The 19,901-nt window shown below is 39.5% G+C and overlaps 1 protein-coding gene across 6 annotated transcripts in view; it reads left to right on the top strand.

Annotated features, from left to right (window-relative positions):
• Window positions 1–19,901, top strand: part of cntln (centlein, centrosomal protein) — a 540,355-nt gene that overhangs the window by 250,162 nt on the left and 270,292 nt on the right. For all 6 annotated transcript variants that reach the window (XM_073048674.1, XM_073048672.1, XM_073048671.1 and 3 more), the window contains one exon: window positions 6,237–6,325. In XM_073048674.1, the coding sequence (XP_072904775.1) occupies window positions 6,237–6,325 (89 nt within the window). The remainder of the gene's footprint in view (window positions 1–6,236; window positions 6,326–19,901) is intronic.

Here is a 19,901-nt window from a genome sequence, read left to right as displayed (position 1 = left end):
TGTGACATCTGATGAAAGTGAGGTGAGCAAATCAGGAGTAAAATCAACTCCAGGTTTTCATTTCTGCAAGCTGCTGTTGGTTTGAACTGAAGTCTCTGTGTTGGCAGTGCAGTATATCTGGCACTCTCTTGACTTCTCTGTAATGCAACTTGCATACTTTGGCAGCTTCTTTTGCAATCCGATAAATATTTACAAAAAGTAGCATCTTTGCATTAACCTTCTCTACACTCATCCTACTCTGTAAATTGGATTAAGATTCCATCAGTGATCATTTTACAGTGAATGTTGATAATCCACTTCATTCCTAGCTGTGTTAGGGCCTTAGAAGAACTTTTTTTTGTATTTAATTAGCACCATATAATTCTTATTATCTACCTGAATCACTAGAAAAGGTAGAGGCAGCCTAGATTTGAGGCTTCATTCTAGCAGTTCCCCTATCCTGCCCAGATATGTTATTTAATTGCTGTCCTAAATAAAGTTATGGAGTCGGGGCTTTTTGTATTAATTTAGCTGTAATGAACCTGTAAGGCTGCCTGTAAGGAGATGAATCCCAAGGTTGTATGAAGTAGACATACTTTGGTAATAAAACAATACACATACAATATGCTGGAGGAGCTCAGCAGGTCAGGCAGCATCTATGGGAAAAAATTACAGTTGATGTTTCGAGCCGAGACTCTTTGGCAGGGTCGAAGTACTTAGAATTTTGAACTTTGATTTGTAAGACTGAAATAAAAGTATTTTGTACACATCAGACTGAAAATCTATCTCCTTACCTGCTAATTGCTTCTTTGCCTTAGCCTAGCATTATTTCTGTGACATGCGCCACTTCCCATGTTTGCATTAATTAATCTTTGAGGCTATGATCTTAGGTAAACAATGCCATGGGGAGAATTGATCAGTTGCAGGAACACAACATTCTGGAACAGCAGTGGCATCAACTTCATGTTCACTCTGAAAAGGAGAATACTTTTGCTGGGATTATAGAAAGGAAATAACATAATTCTCTGCACTTACAGCATTGAATGAAATGCTGCAATTTCAGGAAGTCTAAATTAGAAACAAAAAATTAGTGGAGCTAGATGGCTAACATCTTGCCTTGGAAACCCTGAAAATGGAAAGATGCAAACCTAATGTAGGCATATAGGATTAACGTATATGAACAAAGATGTTGGCCTGCCTGTGGTGAACCAATGGTCTCATTTCTGTGCTGTACAACATTGTAACTTCATCACTACATAAATTATTACCATTTCATATAGTTAAATGCAAATTTAATATTGTTTCTGCCATCGTAGATGCTGCTGGCATGAGTGAGTGCTTTTAGTATTCACCAGAAGTCTTCCTTATTGCCTGTGATATATGCCAGGGACAAAAAAGAGGATTTTGAATAAATACTAATTTTGAAGTTCATTCTGGTTGTAACAAAAGCATAATGTCATTAACTATCTGTGAGAAGATTTTTTTAAATCCTATTTCACAAAAAATATGATTGACCAAGTGATAAATCTTACAGTTTCACTGAATGCCTTCTGATTATTTAACAACCACTCCAACTCAAACTGCATTTTCAAAAAAATACAGACTTTAATTTATACAATGTGTTTCTTGACATCAGTACGTCCCAGGTGTTCATAGCAAGTAAAGTTCTTCTGAAGTGTGGTCAGTCACCTTTGTAGTAGAAGAAATTCTGGAGCCAATTTACATATGGCAGGGTTACATAAAGTGAATAGACAATCTATTTCATTGTCTTTAGGCATGGCATTAATATATCCCAGGACAAATGGAATAAATGTTTCACCATTCTTCCAATGCTGCCACGACGACTTTGCACAAAGGGTGTCCTCAGTTGAATGACACATTCAAAGTTAGCTCTTCTGAACGTACCGTTTTTTCTCACAGCTGCATTGCTTACATATACTTTGATCTTTCTACTTCTTGTCTCTGGGTTGTGTAATTTAACCCATTTCCTTAAAATGCAAAAATGCTCAACTACATCTGAGAGACAAAACAATCAACAATGGAACTTAACTCTGCATGATGTCATTAGAGAAATAAATTCTATGTCCTTCCCTGGTCAATAATTAAATGTTTGATGCAAGTAGTAGAGGACATTTCAGAGTTGCATTAAACTATATTGTAAAACCTGTTTGTTTGTTTATTAATGGGATGTACAAAAGACTTGTGGCTATTACAGTACTCACTCGCAAGTTGGTTGGTGAGACATATTTTCTCATTAAATGGTTGAGGTTGGGGGTTAGGTTTGGAAGGTGAAAGTGTGAGATGGTGTCACTGATAATCATAAAGTTGACTTGACGTATCATATATCAAGTGCTAGCTACTGTCTGCCACTGCCTCAGTCATAATACAAGTTAGTAGTGCAATAGAATACTCACCATTTGCCAGGATGAGTGCAGTGGCAACTCTCAAGAAGCCCAACACTATCCAGTAAAATGTTGCCCATATCATTGCCATCCCATCCATCATCCTTATAATTTTACTTCACTAGTGTAAATAACTATGGTCTTCATCATCAACAAAATGCTCTGCAACCTTTTCCTCCAGCAGCTCTCAAACTCTCAACTCTCTTCCACTTAGTACAAGAGGTATACAATGCCATGTGGAAGTATTCAGCCGCCAACTCCTTGTTCACACAAATGAGTATTAAAACCAGGGAATGCATACAAAATGCTGGAGGAACTCAGCAGACCAGACAGCATATATACCCTTCGTCAGGATTCAGCCTGAAAGGTTGACTGTTTACTCTTTTTTTAGTTGCTGCCCGGCCTACTGTGTTCCTCCAGCATTTTGTGTGTGCTGCTTGGATTTCCAGCATCTGCAGCTTTTCTTGTGTTGTGGTTGCAACCAGAGATTTTGATCAATTTAACTGCAAATTTTTATTTCTAAATCATTTGCTCCTTTTTTTCACACACTAGAGCCCAAAATAAAGGGAAAATTGTAATACATGAAAAGCTAAAAATTCAAAAACTGAAATGTCAGCAGTTCGGAAGTATTCCTCCCTCTTTGCTCAGTGCTTTGTTGAACCACCTCTTGCCGCTATTACAGCCAATAGTCTTTTTGGGTAAGTCTCTGTTAGCTTTGCACAATTGGATAGAGCAAGATTTGTGCATCCTCCTCGCAAATTTGTGAAGATATGCCAGGCTCGTTGGGGAGCAGTGGTGGACAGTAATCTTGAGGTTTTGCCAGAGATGTTTGATTGGGTTAAGGTCATGACCCTGACTAGGTTCTCTTTTGAAACCACTTTAGGTTCCTCTGGCAGCGTGCTTTGGGTTGTTGTCCTGCTGAAAGACAAATACCCTCCCCAGTTTAAGCTTTCTGGCTGAGACAAGCAGGTTTTTATCCAGGATTTCTCTGTATTTAGCAGTATTCATCTTCCCGTTAATCCTGACTAGATTTCCAGTCACTGCTGCTGAAAAGCATCGCCAAAGCATGATGCTACCTCCACCATGCTTTGCAGTAGGGATGGTGTTTACCTTGCTGATGTGCAGTATTAGATTTGCACCGCATGTACCGCTTGCTGTTGAGGCCAAAAATTTCCGCTTATGTCTCATCAGACCATGAGACCTTCTTCCACATCTTTACAGTATCTTCTAAGTGACGCTTTGCAGAATTACAGGCATGGATATGCTTTCTTTTTAACCAGGACTTCTTCCTTGCCACTCTTCCATAAATATCCTTTTTGTGCAAGGTCTTAGTGATTGTGGAGCCACGAACATCATCTCCAGTTGCAGCCACTGACTTTTGCAGCTCACTCAGAGTGACTGTTGGCGTCACAGTAGCCTCTCTTACAGGTGCCATTCTTACCCAGCAACTAAATTTAGAGGGGCGGCCTAACCTAGGCAGTGTGGTTGTGGTTTCATATTTTTCCACTTTTTCTGGATAGACTGCACTGAGCTCTGAGGGTATGTTCAGTGCCTTTGAGATGGTCTTGTACCCTTCCCCAGATTTGTGCTTCTCTATTATCATTTTCCTGACTTGCCTTGAATGCTCCTTTGTCTTCATTCTGGCCAGTCTGTTGAAATTCTATCATACTGTTGGAACTTACAGAGAGAGGGGGTATTTATTCAGGTGATCCTCCAATTTTGTACACCAACTAATTGTGTGAGTTGGTTAAATAATATATGATATTGCACCCGAGGAAAGTTAGTGTAGTAATTACAAAGCCGATGAATACTGTTACAGCTTCACAATTTTGGTTTTTAACTTTTAGTAAATTATTGACAAGTTTTGGAATTATTCTTTTGATTTGACTTTATACACAGTGTTTTGGAGATTTGTTTAATAAAACCTACTTCAATATATTTAAAATTTAGAAAATAAGACGGTGAAATGTGAAAATAGTTGTGGGGACTGAATACCTTTCCAAGGCACTATGTGGAAAGATAGCACCTTCAAGTTCTATTCTTGTTTCTGTACTCTTCTAACATCCATCACCATTTCTTCTGTGCAATTTGGTGTGAGTCTTGCAACCCACCAAAGAATCATCAATTGCAGACTATTGCGTTAAGAATACTGGTCAGCAGGGCATTTAGGCATGGGAATAAATGTCAGCCTTGGCAGCGACTCTATACTTCATGAATGAATTTTATTAATAGTTGGTATTGATGTATTCACAATTTAATTAGATTAATTTCATTAAATTAAGAAATGTCTATTACAGTACTTGTTTTGAGGGTTCTCATTTATATTCATAATCTTAAAGCCTATTAGCACTGATGTTGGCTTGTTGACTTTGACTGTCTGCTCTGTTCAGGTATAGCAGTCTTTGAAACATATTAAAGTGAATAGTTTGAGAGTGTTAATGTAATTAAACGTTTTCATGTTTCTGTGTGCATATTTAATGACAGGAAGTTTTGGAGCAAAAAATTCAAAGTTTTATGAATCTTTGAAGTATTACTCATTTGTTCTTTTGATGTTCTAAGTGTGGTATTTTGATTGTCAAAATCAAAGTAAGTTGTGTGAATTGTGGGATCAGGTTTAGCTTGATGTTAATCATACTTTCACCATACCTTGGCTGAGTTCTGCCAGGATTGATGTACGGATGTCTTGGCATTTTCTTAATACTAGTTTGGTGCCACACAAGTCTCTGTGATGCTTATCACCACATCACCTCTTGCCTCTTTCTTCAAGTTGACGTAACACTTTAATCACAGAGGTTTTACTTTCAGATTGTAAAAATATTAAAATAATTGCATAGTGAACTTTTGCCACTGTACAGTGCAAAGGAGAGGCAGCTTTGCTGTTTTTGTTTTATGATAGTCATCTGAAGGATGATATTTCTGACATATACAGACAGAATGTGCAGCCTCTGGCTTTTAGCTGTCCCTTACAATTTGGTCATTTCTGTGAGCAGTCTTCCCTTTTTCTGATGCATGTAGCTTTTAGGTGTCACTTGTTTGAAATTTTTAGTGTCCTGCAGCAGTGATGTCATCAAACTGAGCAGTCAATCACATTAAACAGGACTTTTAATTAACTTTTTAATCATTAAGCAGAGATTGAAATAAAGATTGGAGCAAATATATAAAGAAGGTAGAAGCTGAAAAATCATGAATGAGCATGTAAAACAAGTTAAAATTATTCTCAGCTCTATTACATTGAGACAATTACAATGCATACAGATAAAATTAGTGCTTTAGCTTCAGCTAGTTTGCTTTAAATGTGGCATAATAAGCTATTAAAATCTCATTTAAACCTCATCCAACTAATTGTAGCATTTTCATTGTCTGTTTACAACAGGGGTAGTTCATTAGTAGCTTAAATTCATGTCAGTTCCAGTGAAATCTCTAGAATTGAAATGAGCAAGGTTGAGTCATTGAAACTTTGGAAGCTCTATGTTAATTTGTGTATCTGTGGAGATCCTGATGTTGTGGGGGTATGACAGTGAGCCTTGATTGTTTCACTATTGTAATTTGTGCAAAATCAGGCTTCCCTGTGCCCTTGTATGACTATACTTGAGTCAGCTCATTATTTTATTGCATTCAGTTATGACCATTTTTTACATATTTTCTTTTTCTTTTTCTTTGATAGTTGAAGTAGATAATATCATGGTGCTTTTTCTCTTTGCCAATGGCATTATTGCAGCTACTTTAACTAATTAAAAGATATAATGGGAAAATGACACCGATTATTTAAAAGGGAGGTCATTCTTTATTATCTGAGAAAATTTTGGGATTCAAAGGGGATTCTTAATATCATTTTGTTATTCATTTAAATTGCAGAGCTGCTCTTTGGACTTGAAAAGACTGGAATGAAATGTAGCACACCCGAAACTGTGACAAAAGAAAAGCTGGAACGCTCATTAAAGAAGGTGCAGGAAACAATTATAACATTCCACAGAGAGATGATTATTGCGCATATGTTGATACATATCTATATTAGCTCCTTTAACGTAGGAAGCTGTGTTTTCCGTAGCACAGTGCTGCAGGTGGTGAATATGTTAGTCTATCCTGAACTGACAAGATGTAACATTCTTAGATTTCTGATCTGTGAATATGAATAGTGGCTGTACTACAGATATTTACAAAGTGGATAATAATGTTAGTTGCTTCTGGTTCTTATTGTTTTCTTGGAGTTAATTAGTATTAGGGAAAATATCACAGCAATTACAGTCACTGGACTCAGATGTTCATTGTTGGCTTTTGAAGTAGTGATTTCTTGTTACTTTAAAAAAAAATCTTTGTGTGTTGAAATCTCTTTACCTTCTGTGTTTTTTTAATTAATAGTGGATATGTCTAACTTTGACATACAGTACTGTGCAAAACTCTTAGGCACCCTAGATTTTTTTAAATATAGTTGCAGATGGCATGGCCTCCACGGTGCCCTGATCTCTACATCATTGTGGCTGTCTTGGATTACCTGGAGAGACAGGAGCAAGCGAGGCAGGTGAAATAAACAGAACGATGGCAAATTCTTCAAGATGCCTGGAACAACCAACCAGCTGATTTTCTTATAAAACTGCACAACTGTGTACTTAAGAGAATTGATATCGTTTTAAAGCCAAAAGTGGTCACACCAAACATTGATTTTACTGTTTTTATGGTTTTTTTTTTGATATTTAGAAACTTTCCACTTCATTATTTTTGAAAGCATCTTTGCTTGACAGAATTTCTTTACTTCTGCGCAGTACTGTAGCTATTCCAAGTACACTCCGTGCTCACTTTTCGGTGGGCTTGAGTTATCGTGAGCAGCTGCTTGCTTATGGTGGGTGAGTGAGAGATTTAAAAATCCAGCAGGGCCTTTCAAAACTTTTCAGTGAGTTTGAGATATTATGAACAGTCAGCACTTTGCAAGAGCCAATAAAAATAAGTTAATTTTAAGCAGAGCAGCTGTTATTTGAGTGTTTGAATGGGAAGCTGAGGCTTTGGCTCAAGTGGCCTCACTGAGGAGCGGTGCAAGCTAAGTAAGCTTTCCTTCCTCATTTTGCAATTAGAGCCGTGTGAATGCTAGAGCAGGTAGTGGAGTGGGTGTGGAGAATGATGATGTTGAGCCTACATTCAAGGTCAGGAACTGAAATGTTGAGATTGGTGGGAATAATATTTTGAGTTGTGTCTATTTCAATGCAGGGTGTATTGTGGGAAAGGTGGTTGAGTTTAAAGCATGGATTAGCATGTTGAATTATGACATTGTAGCCATTAGTGACATGTGTTTGCAGGAGGGAAAGGGCAGCAGCCATTGTTTTAGACATGATAGAGCAGGAGGGATTAAAAGGGGAGGGATGGCATTACTAGTTAAGGAAAATGTCATGGCCCTGCTCAGACAGGGCAGACTGGAAGGCTCATCTTCTGAAGCTATATGGGTATTGAAGAATAAGAAAGGGATGACCACATAAATGGTATTATATAATGTTATGATATTAACCAAATAGTCAGCAGGATTTAGAAGATCAAATTTGTCGAGAGGTGGCAGACAGTTGCAAGAAAAATAAGGCTGTGATAATGGCTGATTTTAACTTTCCAAATATCGACTGGTACTCCCATAATGTAAAGGGACCTGATGGGATAGAGTTTGTCAAATACATTAAGGAAAATTTCCTTAATCAGTACATAGAGATCCCAGTTAGAGTGAGTACAATACTGAATTTCCTTTTAGGGAACAAAACAGGGCAGGTGACAGAAGTTGTGTGTAGGGAAACACTTTGGATCTAGTGATCATAATTCAATTAGTTCCAGTGTAATTATGGAGAGGGATAGGACTGGGTCCTCAGGTTGAGGTTCTAAGTTGGAGAAAGGCCAATTTTAATGCCATCAGAAAGGATCTGTCAAGTGCAGGTTGTTTCCTGGCAAATATATGCTTGGTAGGTGGGAGTCTTTCCAAAGTGAAACTTCGGGTTTACAAAGTTTGTATGGCCCCCTTAGAATAAAAGAAAAGGCTGACAGTTTTTGGAAATATTGGTTTTCGATGGGTATTGAGGCCCTGTTTAAGACGAAGGAGGTGCATGACAAGTATTCCATGGCATTCCCGATGCAGTGTTGCATCGGAAATGGTGCTGGTGAGCCATATTTCTGTGAAGCAATGTATACAGTAGTCCCTGATGTCCCTGGTACAGCAATCTTCAGCTGAGGTCTTCAGTTTTACTTTTCAGAGACTGTACATTTGCCAGCTGCAGAGTTGGGAGCAGGAGTCTAAATCCTCTGACTAGAATTAAAGATCATCAGTTAAGGGTGAAAGGTGAAATGTTTAAGGGGTACTTTCAGGGAAATTTCTTTACTCAGAGGATGATGCGAGTGTGGAACAAGCTGCCAGAAAAGTAGTGGATGCAAGTTGGATTGCACCAATTAAGAGAATTTGGAAAAGTACATGGATGGAAGGGGTATGGAGGACTATGGTCCTCAATGGGACTCAGCACTATAACTATTTGGCACAGATTGGATGGGCTAAATAGCCTCCTTCTGTGCTTCAGTGCTCTATGACTTTGTAAGTACAAGCATCCTTTGTGAATGAGTACCATATTTCCAAGTTTTAAATTTTCTCAACTGATGAAAGAATCCCATGTTGAAAGCCAAGTAATTGTAGTTTGAAGAGGCAAAATATTAAAAATAAAAGCAGGGTTTAAGTAGAGTGTAACCCTGTATGCAGTCGTGATACATATTGCTTTCCAGGAGCAATGGCCAAAGCATCCACATCAAGGGAGCCTTTTCAGGTTGGTTGCAGGTGACCAGTGGTGTTCTATAGGGGTCTGTGTTGGGACCGATTCTTTTTACATTCTATATCAATGATTTGGATGACAGAATTGATGGCTTTGTTGCAAAGTCTGCAGCTGATACCAAGATAGTTGAAGGGGCAGGTAGTTTTGAGGAAATAGAGAGGCTACAGAAGGACTTAGACAGATTATGAGAATGTACAAAGAAGTAGCAGATGGAGTACAGTGTTGGGAAGTGTATGGTCATGCACTTTAGTAGAAGAAATGAAAGAGTTGATTATTTTCTAAATGGAAACAAAATACAAAATATCTGAGATGCAAGGGGACTTGGGAGTCCTTGTGCAAGATTTCCTGAAGATTATTTTGCAGGTTGAGTTTGTGATGAGGAAGACAAATGGGATGTTAGCATTCATTTCAAGAGGACTATAATGTAAAACCAAGTATGAAAAGTTGAGACTTTATAAAGCACTGGTGAGGCTTCACTTGGAGCATTGTGAGCAGTTTTGGGCCCCTTATCTGAGAAAGGGTGTGCTGAAACTGGAGAGGGTTCAAAGGAGGTTCACGAAAATGATTCCAGGATTGAATGGCTTGACATATGAAGAACATTTGATGGTTCTGGGCCTGTATTCACTGGAATTCAGAAGAATGAGGGGTGACCTCATTGAAATCTATCGAATTATGAAAGGTCTTGATAGAGTGGATGTGGAGAGGATGTTTCCTATGGTGGGAGAGTCTAGGACCAGAGGACACGGCCTCAGAGTAGACGGGTGTTCTTTTAGAACAGAAGTGAGGAATTTCTTTAGCCAGAGTGTGGTGAATCTGTGGCATTCGTTGCCACGAAACGACAAGGCTGCTGCTTGCTGTGCCATAAGACGCAGACAGGAACAACAACGACAACCATAAAGCTACCATACTTGTAAAAATACATCTAATTTACTAAATTTTTCCATCCTTGCCTGCCTGTAGAGCCTCCAGTATGGCTGATTTTTAAAAGACAGGAAGCAATCAGGGATGACTTTCCCATCAATGTACATCATCTCTGAACAAATAGATGAAAGAAAAAAGATGGTACAAATCACTGTATTCCCAGTATCAGTTGATTGAAGCCCAGGATTTATCTGAAATAAGAGTACTCTGGAGCCAGAAACTATTGATTGGTCTTTACTGACTTATTGGTATTTGCTGGCGTTTTGACAATTGAAAATCTTGTGTACTCTCAATGTTTCGCTACTGTTTCTGCATAAAATAGGGAATGCATTGGATTGGATCAGGTTGAGCTACAGCAACTGTCTGCATTTACTGCATGCATGCATTAAGCTGGGTTTGATCCAGAAATGTCACTGATGATAAAGCTTTAGATAGCATAGTGTTAGGCCCTATTCCCAATATACCTTGTTAGGCTTTGACAAAGGGCAAAGTTGAGCTTGGAGCTTTGTCAACTATAAACATTTTCAAGTATATTTTTATATATTTTTTACATGTCACTGTCAATTAGATGCATTTATAAGCTACCAAGATTGCAGTGATTATGAAAAAAAAATGAGATCCATTAAAAATTGGCACCTAAAAAAACACGAAATGTTAAGAAACAATAAAGCAAATAAGCTTAAATGAAATGTTAAATTTAAAGTTGCTTACCTTGCCCTTTATATCCTTTTCTCAAGCTTAGAATCCTCATTGAAATGTTGTTGTGCATTTTGCCACAAAGCCAACAATTCCATCATCCAGATCATTAACATATAACATGAAAAGAAGAAGACCCAATTGGAAAACGCCTCCTTTATTCACACTCTTTACTTTCTGCCAGTCAGCCAATCTACCATCCATGCAGTACCTCCTCTGCAATACCATGTGCTTCCATAGTCAGGTAGTTTTTTTTTAGCCCTTAACTCCAAGTGGAGTCATCAGGAAGCCGTGATGGCGTTTTTTTAAGCAGGCTTTCTTGTTTTTATGATTGCTAATTGCTAGCTCAACACTCAACCCAGCATAGATGGAAAGTGTGCCAGGGAGCTGGCTGGATTCGAACTCAGGAGCCTTCGCTCCGAAGTCCTGCGCTGATGCCATTACGCACCAGCTGGCTGAGTCAGGCTCAGTACTGGCTCAAAAATAGATCCTTCAGCTCGTCAGCCCACGCTGATCTGATTTTCTGCCTCCTCTCGTCTACCTGCATCAGGAACACATTGCTTCAACCCCCTCCTATCCATGTAATGATCAAACGTGCTCTTAAATTTGGCAGTTGAACACACATCTACTACTTCTGCAGGAAGCTTTTTTCACTTTTGTACCCTCTGAAAGAAGATTTCCCTCAGATTCACTTCAGATGCATTGTTGTAAATGTTTTCTACTCTTTTTCAAGTTTATTGGTATCTTTCATGTAAGTAAGTAGGTAACTTTTAACATTGTAAACCAGCGAATTGTGTGTTATGTCTTTCCTTGCTGTGAAACGGAGACACCTGTCTCCCTTATTAGCGAGTGAGAGAGCCTGTGGTATGTCGAATGCTGGGTGAACAATGTAGTCTTTGGAGTACTGCAAGTCTGTGTCTTTACTGTTGCTTTGCCCACGCTTGAATGCTCATTGGCGGGTTCTGATGCTTTTTTTTGCTGGTGGGGGGAGGAGGGATCGTTGCTTGCTGCCGCTTAAACGCGGGAGGGTGGGGATCTGGGGGGACTTTGGGGTTCTAACATTTAATTGTTGTTCATTCTTTGGGGCACTCCTCTGTTTTTGTGGATGGTTGAAAGAAAAAGCATTTCAGGATGTATACATTTCTCTGGCATTAAATGTACCCTTTGAAACTGGCACTGCACACAATACTGCAAGTTGGGCCTTAGTAACATTGTGCAGAACTTCAACATAGCATCCCTATTCTTGTACTCAATGCCTTTATTTATGAATAGCCAATGAACCAAAAGCCTTCTTTTTACCCCTACCTGTATTGCCAGATTCATTCGTACTACAGCACACCTCAAAGCCCTACCATTCACTATTTAAGCCTTGTCCTGGTTTGTTGTCCTTTGATAGTTTTCCCTGCTGTCCGCAACACCTCTAATCTTGGTGTCCTGTACAAGGAATTTAGTGAGTTAGGTAAGATGTTACAAAACAGGACCTCTTGGTTTGTAAATTTGAGAACACTCCCTGTGCAATGTACTCATTTGGCCTGAAGTAGCAAGAGTGTACAGTTAAATAAATGTCTAAAGAACTGATGTAAGAGGGAGGGCTTCAGATACTTGATACACTGAGCTCTCTTCCAAGGCAGATAAAAGAGGTTGCACTTAAACTAGAGGGCAATGATGTCCTTGCGAGGAGGTATTCTTGAGGGTTTAAATTAGCGTGGAAGGCCTGGTGAACTAGAGTAATTGGTTACCAAATGTAGCAGTTGAGGATAAAGTAAACTTTAATTCCAGTAAATGTAACAGTAAGGACAGGCCTGGGCAGGTTAATGAACATGGCAAGACTGGTGATCTGAAGTGAATTTATCTTATGGCAAGGAATATAATAGGCAAGACAGATGAGCTTAGAACCTGGATAGAACATGGAAATACAATGTGGTAGCCATAACAGAAACCTAGTTGAGAGAATGGCAGGAATAGCAACTCAACATTTGAAGGTTTAGACATTTCAGATATTGTAATAGGGATGTAAAAGAGGTGAGGGAATTGCATTACTGATTATGGATAATGTCATAGCTGCACCTATAATGGACATTTTAGAGGTCTTGTCTGATGACACCGTATGGGTAGAACTTGGGATTAATAAAGGTACAGTCACTCTAAGGTGGTATATAGTGACATATGTTCTTTGATAATAAATTTACTTTGAACACTAATGGGATTATACTATAGGCCTGATAGCTAGTAAGATATAGTAGATGAAAAGACATATAACATCACGTTTATTGTGTTTGATAATAAATTTACTTTGAGCACTGATGGGATTATACTATAAGCCTAATAGCTAGTGAGCATTAGTAGATGGAAAGACATACAACATCAGGTTTATTGTAATGGGTTATTTTCACTTTATCAATATTCCTTAAGTGTCAGGAGCATTTTCGGAATGATGATCATAATTCTATAAATTTTAAGAGAGTTATGGACAAGAATAAGACTGGTCATTGGGAAAAAGTGCTAAATGGGAAAGGCAAATAGCAACAATATATCTGGCATGAATTAGAGAATGTAGTTTAGGAGCATCTCTTTGGGGGTAAAAACACATTTTAAATGCTGGCTTGTTAGAGTTCAGAGAAGCATGTTTCTCTGTGGATGAAAGATAAGAATGGTAAGGTCAGGAGCCTTGGATAAGAGAAAAGGAAGCATAGAAGAAGTTTTGAAAACTGAAATCTGTCGAGGTCCTTGAAGAATATAAAGGAAGCAGGGAATAACTTAACCAATGAAAGGGGTCCTGAAATACCCTTGGCAAGTAAAATTAAGGAAAATCCCAAGGCATTTTATTTGTATATTAGGAGCAAGAAAATTGCGGGAGAAGGTAGATTTACTCAAGGACAAAGGAAGGAATTTATCTATGCCCGAGGTCCTGACACATTGGTATGCACGAAGGAGGATGTGGTTGATGGTAAGATTAGGGAGATGTACGTTGATGTTCTAGGTCATATCAATATTGAGGAGGTGATGTTGGCTATCTTGAAAAGCATTTGGGTGATTTAGTGTCCAGGGCTGATGGGATTCATCCCACATTCCTGAAGGAAGCAAGAGAGGAGTTTTTGCCAGAGGCTTGTCTGAAATCTTTGTGTACTACTTAAATCCAGGCAAGATTCCAGGAGACTGGAAAACAGCCAGTTGTTGTTCTTTTGTTTACAAATGGTTAATGGGGATTATAATTTCCTCAATAAACTGTTGACAATTGCATTAGCAATGGTGCCATTACTGGAGAAGATTCTTAGTCACAGGATTTATTTGTATTTGGAATAGAATGGGTGTTAAGGATAGTTGACAGGGAAGATCCTTAAATTTATTTCAGACTTTTGTGGAGGTAGCAAAGATCATTGATGAAGGTATGGTGTTGCCCACAAAGACATTACTAAAGAATTTCAGGAGGTCTCTTATAGTGAGCTGGTCCAAAAGACAAAATTCAAAAATTGGGGAAAAGAATGAGTTGATACATTGAAACTAAACTTGGTTTGGTTATAGAAGACAGAAGGTTGTGGTGGAGGGGTGTATCTCTTACTGGAGGTCTGTGAACAACGGTGTTCTTCAAGAATCAGTGCTGGGAACACTGCTGTTCATAATATATAAATGAAGGTAGAGCATGAAAACAAATGTGCTCTGATTAGTAATTTTGCAGATGACAAGAAAATAGGTAGGGTTTTACATAGTGATGAAGGTTGTCAAAGGGTACAACAGAATAAAAATCAGTTGGAAATTGGGAAGTGAACGTATACTATAAATGGAAGGACTCTTTGGAGCATGGGTGTGCTGCCAGGGGAGGTAGTAGAAGCAGACATTATAGCAAAGTTTTAGAGGCAGTTAGAAGGATGTATGAATTAAATGAATAGAAGGATATGGACTCTGTGCAGACCCTGTATGTCAGAAGGATCTTGCACCCTGAGTATATTCAGGATCAAAATTAAAAAGTAAAGCATGAAGCTAATAATCTCCCGATTTCTACCTGAGCTCTCTGCAAATTGGTACAAGGTCAATACGATTAGAATTAAATGTGTGGGTCAAAGATTGGCATAGGAGAAGTGGGTTTGAATTTGTGGGATATTGGCTCCAGTATTGGGGAAGAAGGGAGCTGTTTCAATGTAACGGGCTCCACGTGAACTATACTGAACCAGGGTTTTGGGGAATTGCATAACTGGGGCTGTGATTGGGTCTTAAATGAAATGGTAGGGGTGTAGGTTCAACAGGTTGGAAAAGGTTTGATAAAGCAAAAGGGAAAGGAGAATACAGAAGAGGTTACTGAAATCTCCAGAATTTAAAAAAAAATAGACCAAGTTTAAAGACATCAGAACTTCAAGCAAGGTGGATGCAAATTTGAATAGGTGGTGATGTTGGGGGGTGTGGAGGGTGGAGTGGTTGAATACAGGCCTGAAGATATATTTGTATACAGGTAGTCCCCGAGTTACGAACATCTGACTTACGGACAACTCGTACTTACGAACCAAGAAAGGAGAACGGCGTCCGCCATTTAAAGTCAGATTGCGATGCCGTTGACACTGTGTTGAGTGTTTAACTTTGTATTTGGCTTAAATTTTTCTTATTAAGATTCACCCTGACCCCGCCTGCCTCCCCCTCCCCGGTCGGCTGGTGGTGCAGTGAGATCAGCGCCGGGCTGGAGAACGGAGTTTCCCAAGTTCAATCCAGTGATAGACCGTTCCCGTGCTGGGTTGATGTCGATCCAGTGACTCGCATACCGTCCGTGCTGGGTTGATGTCGAGCTCACAACTCGACCTCGTAGAAAAACACTGCCACCTCCAGTTTAAATTCCCACGCGGAATATTGTGGATGAACAACCACCCAAACCCAGCACAGCCCCCACTTGTCCCATTTAGCCTGTCTCAATGCGGTGGTCCTTAGGACCCAGCGGACCTCGGGAGCCGGCAAACCTTGGGACCCGCCGCCCACAGTGTTTCTGTTCCATTGACAGGAAGCAATCGCGATTGAAAATAAAGTGAAAATAATAAAGCGTTTAGAAAGAGGTGAAACGCCATCAGTCATTGGAAAAGTGTTAGGCTACAGTCGGTCAACGATCAGAACAATTTTAAAGGATAACAGATAAAGTGAGAATAATGGAGCATGTGAAAGATGCTGCCCCGATGAAAGCTACAATTATTACTAAGCAACGCAGTGGTTTAATTATTGGAATACATACGTTTCTTAAGTGTTTTATATGCATAGAAAGGTAAAATATATTCTATATACTAAGACAAACGTTTGACTAACTGGCGCTAAATAATACCGGATGTACTTGTTCCGACTTCCGTACAAATCTGACTTAAAGACGGACTCAGGAACGGAACTCGTACGTAACCCGGGGACTGCCTGTATATGACAACGTAGATGATTTTACAGCTTTGTTAGAAATTGTCAGGTAAAATGTTGTGGACATTACATGACAAGGGTAAAAGACCCTGATGGGAGTGACTGTATATTCAAGCTTCTGAATAGTAGTCAGGATACAGGGCTCAAATTACAATAGGAGATAGAAAAGACATGTAAGAAAGGCAGTGTTACAGTAGTCTTGGGGAACCTCTATACTGCATGTAGATTGGGAAAATTAGGTCAGCCTTGGATCCCAAGAGAAAGAACTTGCAGAATGCCTATGAGATAGCTTTTTAGAGCAGTTTATGGTTAGGTCGTTAGGGATTTAATGTTGTGCAATGAACAAGATTTGATTTGGAAGCTTCAGGTAAAAAAAACCCTGAGTAAGCAGTGACTATAATATGATAGAATTCACTCTGCAGTTTGAGAAGGAGAAGTTAAAATTGAATGTATTGGTTGAACACTTAGCAAAGGTAACTACAAAGGTATGAGAATAGAGTTAGCCAAGGTTGATTGAAATGGGATCTTAGCAGGGATGATGGTAGGACAGCAATGGCAGGTGCTTTCAAAACCAACAGATGACAACAAAAAAAAGGGAAAAAACATGAAATATGAAGATTAGCTTGGCAATAATATAAAAGAAATAAGCAAAAGTATAAAGGGTAAAAAAGAAGCAAGAGTGGACATCGGACTATTGGAAAATGACACTGGACAAGTGGTAATGGGGAGCCAAGAAATAGCTGGTGAATTGATGAAGTAATTTTTGTCATTTTTCACTGAAAGCTACTATCTATATGGCAGAAATTTAAAAATGAGGGGGCAGAGGTGAGTGTAGTTGATATAACTGAGGAAAAGAAATAAGGTGGATAAGTCATCTGGACCAAATGGACAACACCCCAGGATTCTGAAAGGGGTAGATGAAGAGATTTTGGAGGCATTAGTTGTGATCATTGAAGAATCACTATTATCAGGAATGATCCTAGGAGACTGGAAAATCACAGATTTCATTCCACTCAAGCCTGGCTTGAGTGGTTGATAAGATTTTAGAGTCCATTATTAAGGGTGAGGCTTTGGGATACTTGGAAGCATGTGATTGTATAGGTTGAAGTCAGCATAGTTCCTTTAAGGAGAGATCTTGCCTGATGAATTTGTTAGAATTATTTGAGGAAGTAACAAGCAGGATAGACAAACAAGAGTCAATGGATGTTGTTTACTTGGATTTTCAAAAAGTATTTGACATAGTGCTACGCATGAGGCTGCTAAATGAGCGGTCTCGTAGCAGGAGCTGGGTCTTGAACTGAGAGGTAGGAATTTTAAAAAGAGGTGAGTTATGGGACCTTTTGTTCAGTTCCACCTCGCAAGAACCAAGAGTTGGAGTGCATGGTGGGAGTTTTTAAAAGAGGTGAGTCTTGGGACTTTCTTTTCCATTTCACATTGCAGGAACCTCAGAATTATTTGTTGAAAACTGATTGGTTAATCAAATGATTGGCAGAGCCAATAAAAAGAAGGGTGATCCAGAGTGGCCATTGTTGGAGTGGACCAGTGATAGAGTGGGGAGCTGAAGCTTTGGCTCAGAAGGCTTTGGCATGAAAGGTCAAGGAAGTGAACACTAAATTGAGGTTCTGGTAAGTTCTCTCTTTCTTATTGCACAGTTAGAATGGTGGAAATAAATGTTAGGGCAGTGCTGTGCTTCAGTTGCAGAATGTGGGAAGTCAGGGAGCTCTCCAGTATCCCTGATGATTACACCTGACAGGAGTTCATCTGGCCACATCTCCTTACAAAATTCATCAGGGAGCTGGAGCTGGCTGAACTCCGGATCATTTGGGAGTCTGAGCGGCCTATAGACAAGAGTTATATCACTGCTACACTGCAGGATGCAGGTAGTTGGGTAGCCGTCAGGAGAGGGAAATGTGATGGGCTGTCAGGGCAGACTGCCCCTGCCCCTGTGGCCATTCCCCAAAATAACAAGTATACTACTTTGCATACCGTTGAGGGAATGGTACAACCTAGCAGGGAAAAGCCAAAGTGTCCAGGTTAAAAGGGAAGGGTTAAAAGAGGAGTGTGGTTGTGATGGGGCATTTACTGGTTAGGGGAACAGACAGGAAATCCCATGGATGAGAAAAAACTCCTGGATGATGTGTTGCATACCAAATACCAGGATCAGAGACATTGCAGATCAATTTTACAGCATTCTTAAGTGGGTAGGCTGTGCAGCCAGAAGTCCTGGCCCACATTAGCACCAATGACATAGGTAGGAATAATGAAGAGATCCTGCAAAATGAGTTCAATGAATCTGATGCTAAGTTAAAAGACAGGACTTCCAGGGTGCTAATCTCAGGGTGGTTATCTGTGCCACATGCCAGTGAGGCAAGAAATAAGGAGACTACGCTATTTAATGCGTAACTAAGAAGCTGAAGCAGGAGGGAAGTCTTCACATTTTTGGATCATTGGTCTCTCTTCTAGGGCAGGTGGAACCTGTACAAATGATGCAAAAGTTTGCATCTGAACTGGAGAGGGATCACCATCCTTGAGGAAAGATTTGCTAGTGCAGCTCAGGGGATATTTAAATTAGTTGCAGGGCAGTGCAAGCCAGAGTAGTAGGCAGTAATTGGAATGACTGTTGGGAAAGTAGATATTAAGCTTACAATCAAAGTCTGAAACTGACTGGTTGATGAGTGTGGTAGGAGTAATATTCTGAGACATGCCTATTTTAATAAAATGAGTATTGCAGGTAGAGCATGGATCAGAACGTTGAATTATGATGTTGTAGCCATTAGTGAGACTTGATTACAGGAGGATCAGACTAACAGCTCAATGTTCCAGTTTCTGATGTTTTTATCATGATGAGAGGGATATACAGTATTAAAGGCAGAGGGATGGCAGCAGAAATGATAGATGTGTGTAGAATGGTAACATTTTAAAAGAAGTTTTGATAGGTACAATGTGGGAGGGGTTCGGAATGATGTAGTCTGGGTGCAGGTAGAAGATCAGATCAGCATGGACCGATGAGCTGAAGGGCATGTTTCTGAGCCAGTACTCTGTAACTCTCTGACTCCTGAGGAGCCCATGGTGTTACAGGGGAGATACTAGCATAGATGAAAGATTTGTCGACTGACAGAAGAGTGGGAATGCAGGGGGCTTTTCTGGATGGCTGCTGGTAACTAATGGTGTTTCACATGGGTCTATGTTGGGTCCACTTCTTATCATGTTCTGTGTTAGTGACCTGGAAAATGGAACTGATGACTTTGTGGCTAAGTTTGTGGATGAAATAAAAGTAAATGGGCAAGGATTTGGTAAGTAGTGCTGAAGAAGCAGGAAGTCTGCAGATGGATTTCAGAGAATAGACAAAAATGTGGTAGATGGATTGCAGTGTAGCAAAGAGCAAATTCATGCATTTTTGCAAAAAGAATAATGGCTTAGATTGTTTTCTAAAAGAGGAAATAATTCAGAAATCAGAGATGCAAAGGGACTTGGGAATATTAGCACAAGATTTGCTAAAGGGTAACATGCAGCTTGAACCTGAAGGCAGTAGAGAAGACATAATGTCAAAAGAACTGGAATATAAAGACAAGGATGTAATGCTGAGGCTTTATAAGGTGTTGCTCAGACCACATTTGGAGAATTGTGAACTGATTTGGGCTCTATATCTACTGAACAATGTGCTGGCATTTGTGAGGGTTCAGAGGTTTGCAAGAATGATCCCATGAGAGAAAGGGTTTATGTCTGAGGAGCATTTGATGGCTTT

This window comes from Hemitrygon akajei, chromosome 6, assembly GCF_048418815.1.
Source record: "Hemitrygon akajei chromosome 6, sHemAka1.3, whole genome shotgun sequence".
NCBI lineage: Eukaryota > Metazoa > Chordata > Chondrichthyes > Myliobatiformes > Dasyatidae > Hemitrygon > Hemitrygon akajei.
Note: the sequence above shows the minus strand (reverse complement) of the source record. Positions and strands in the feature narration are given on the sequence as shown.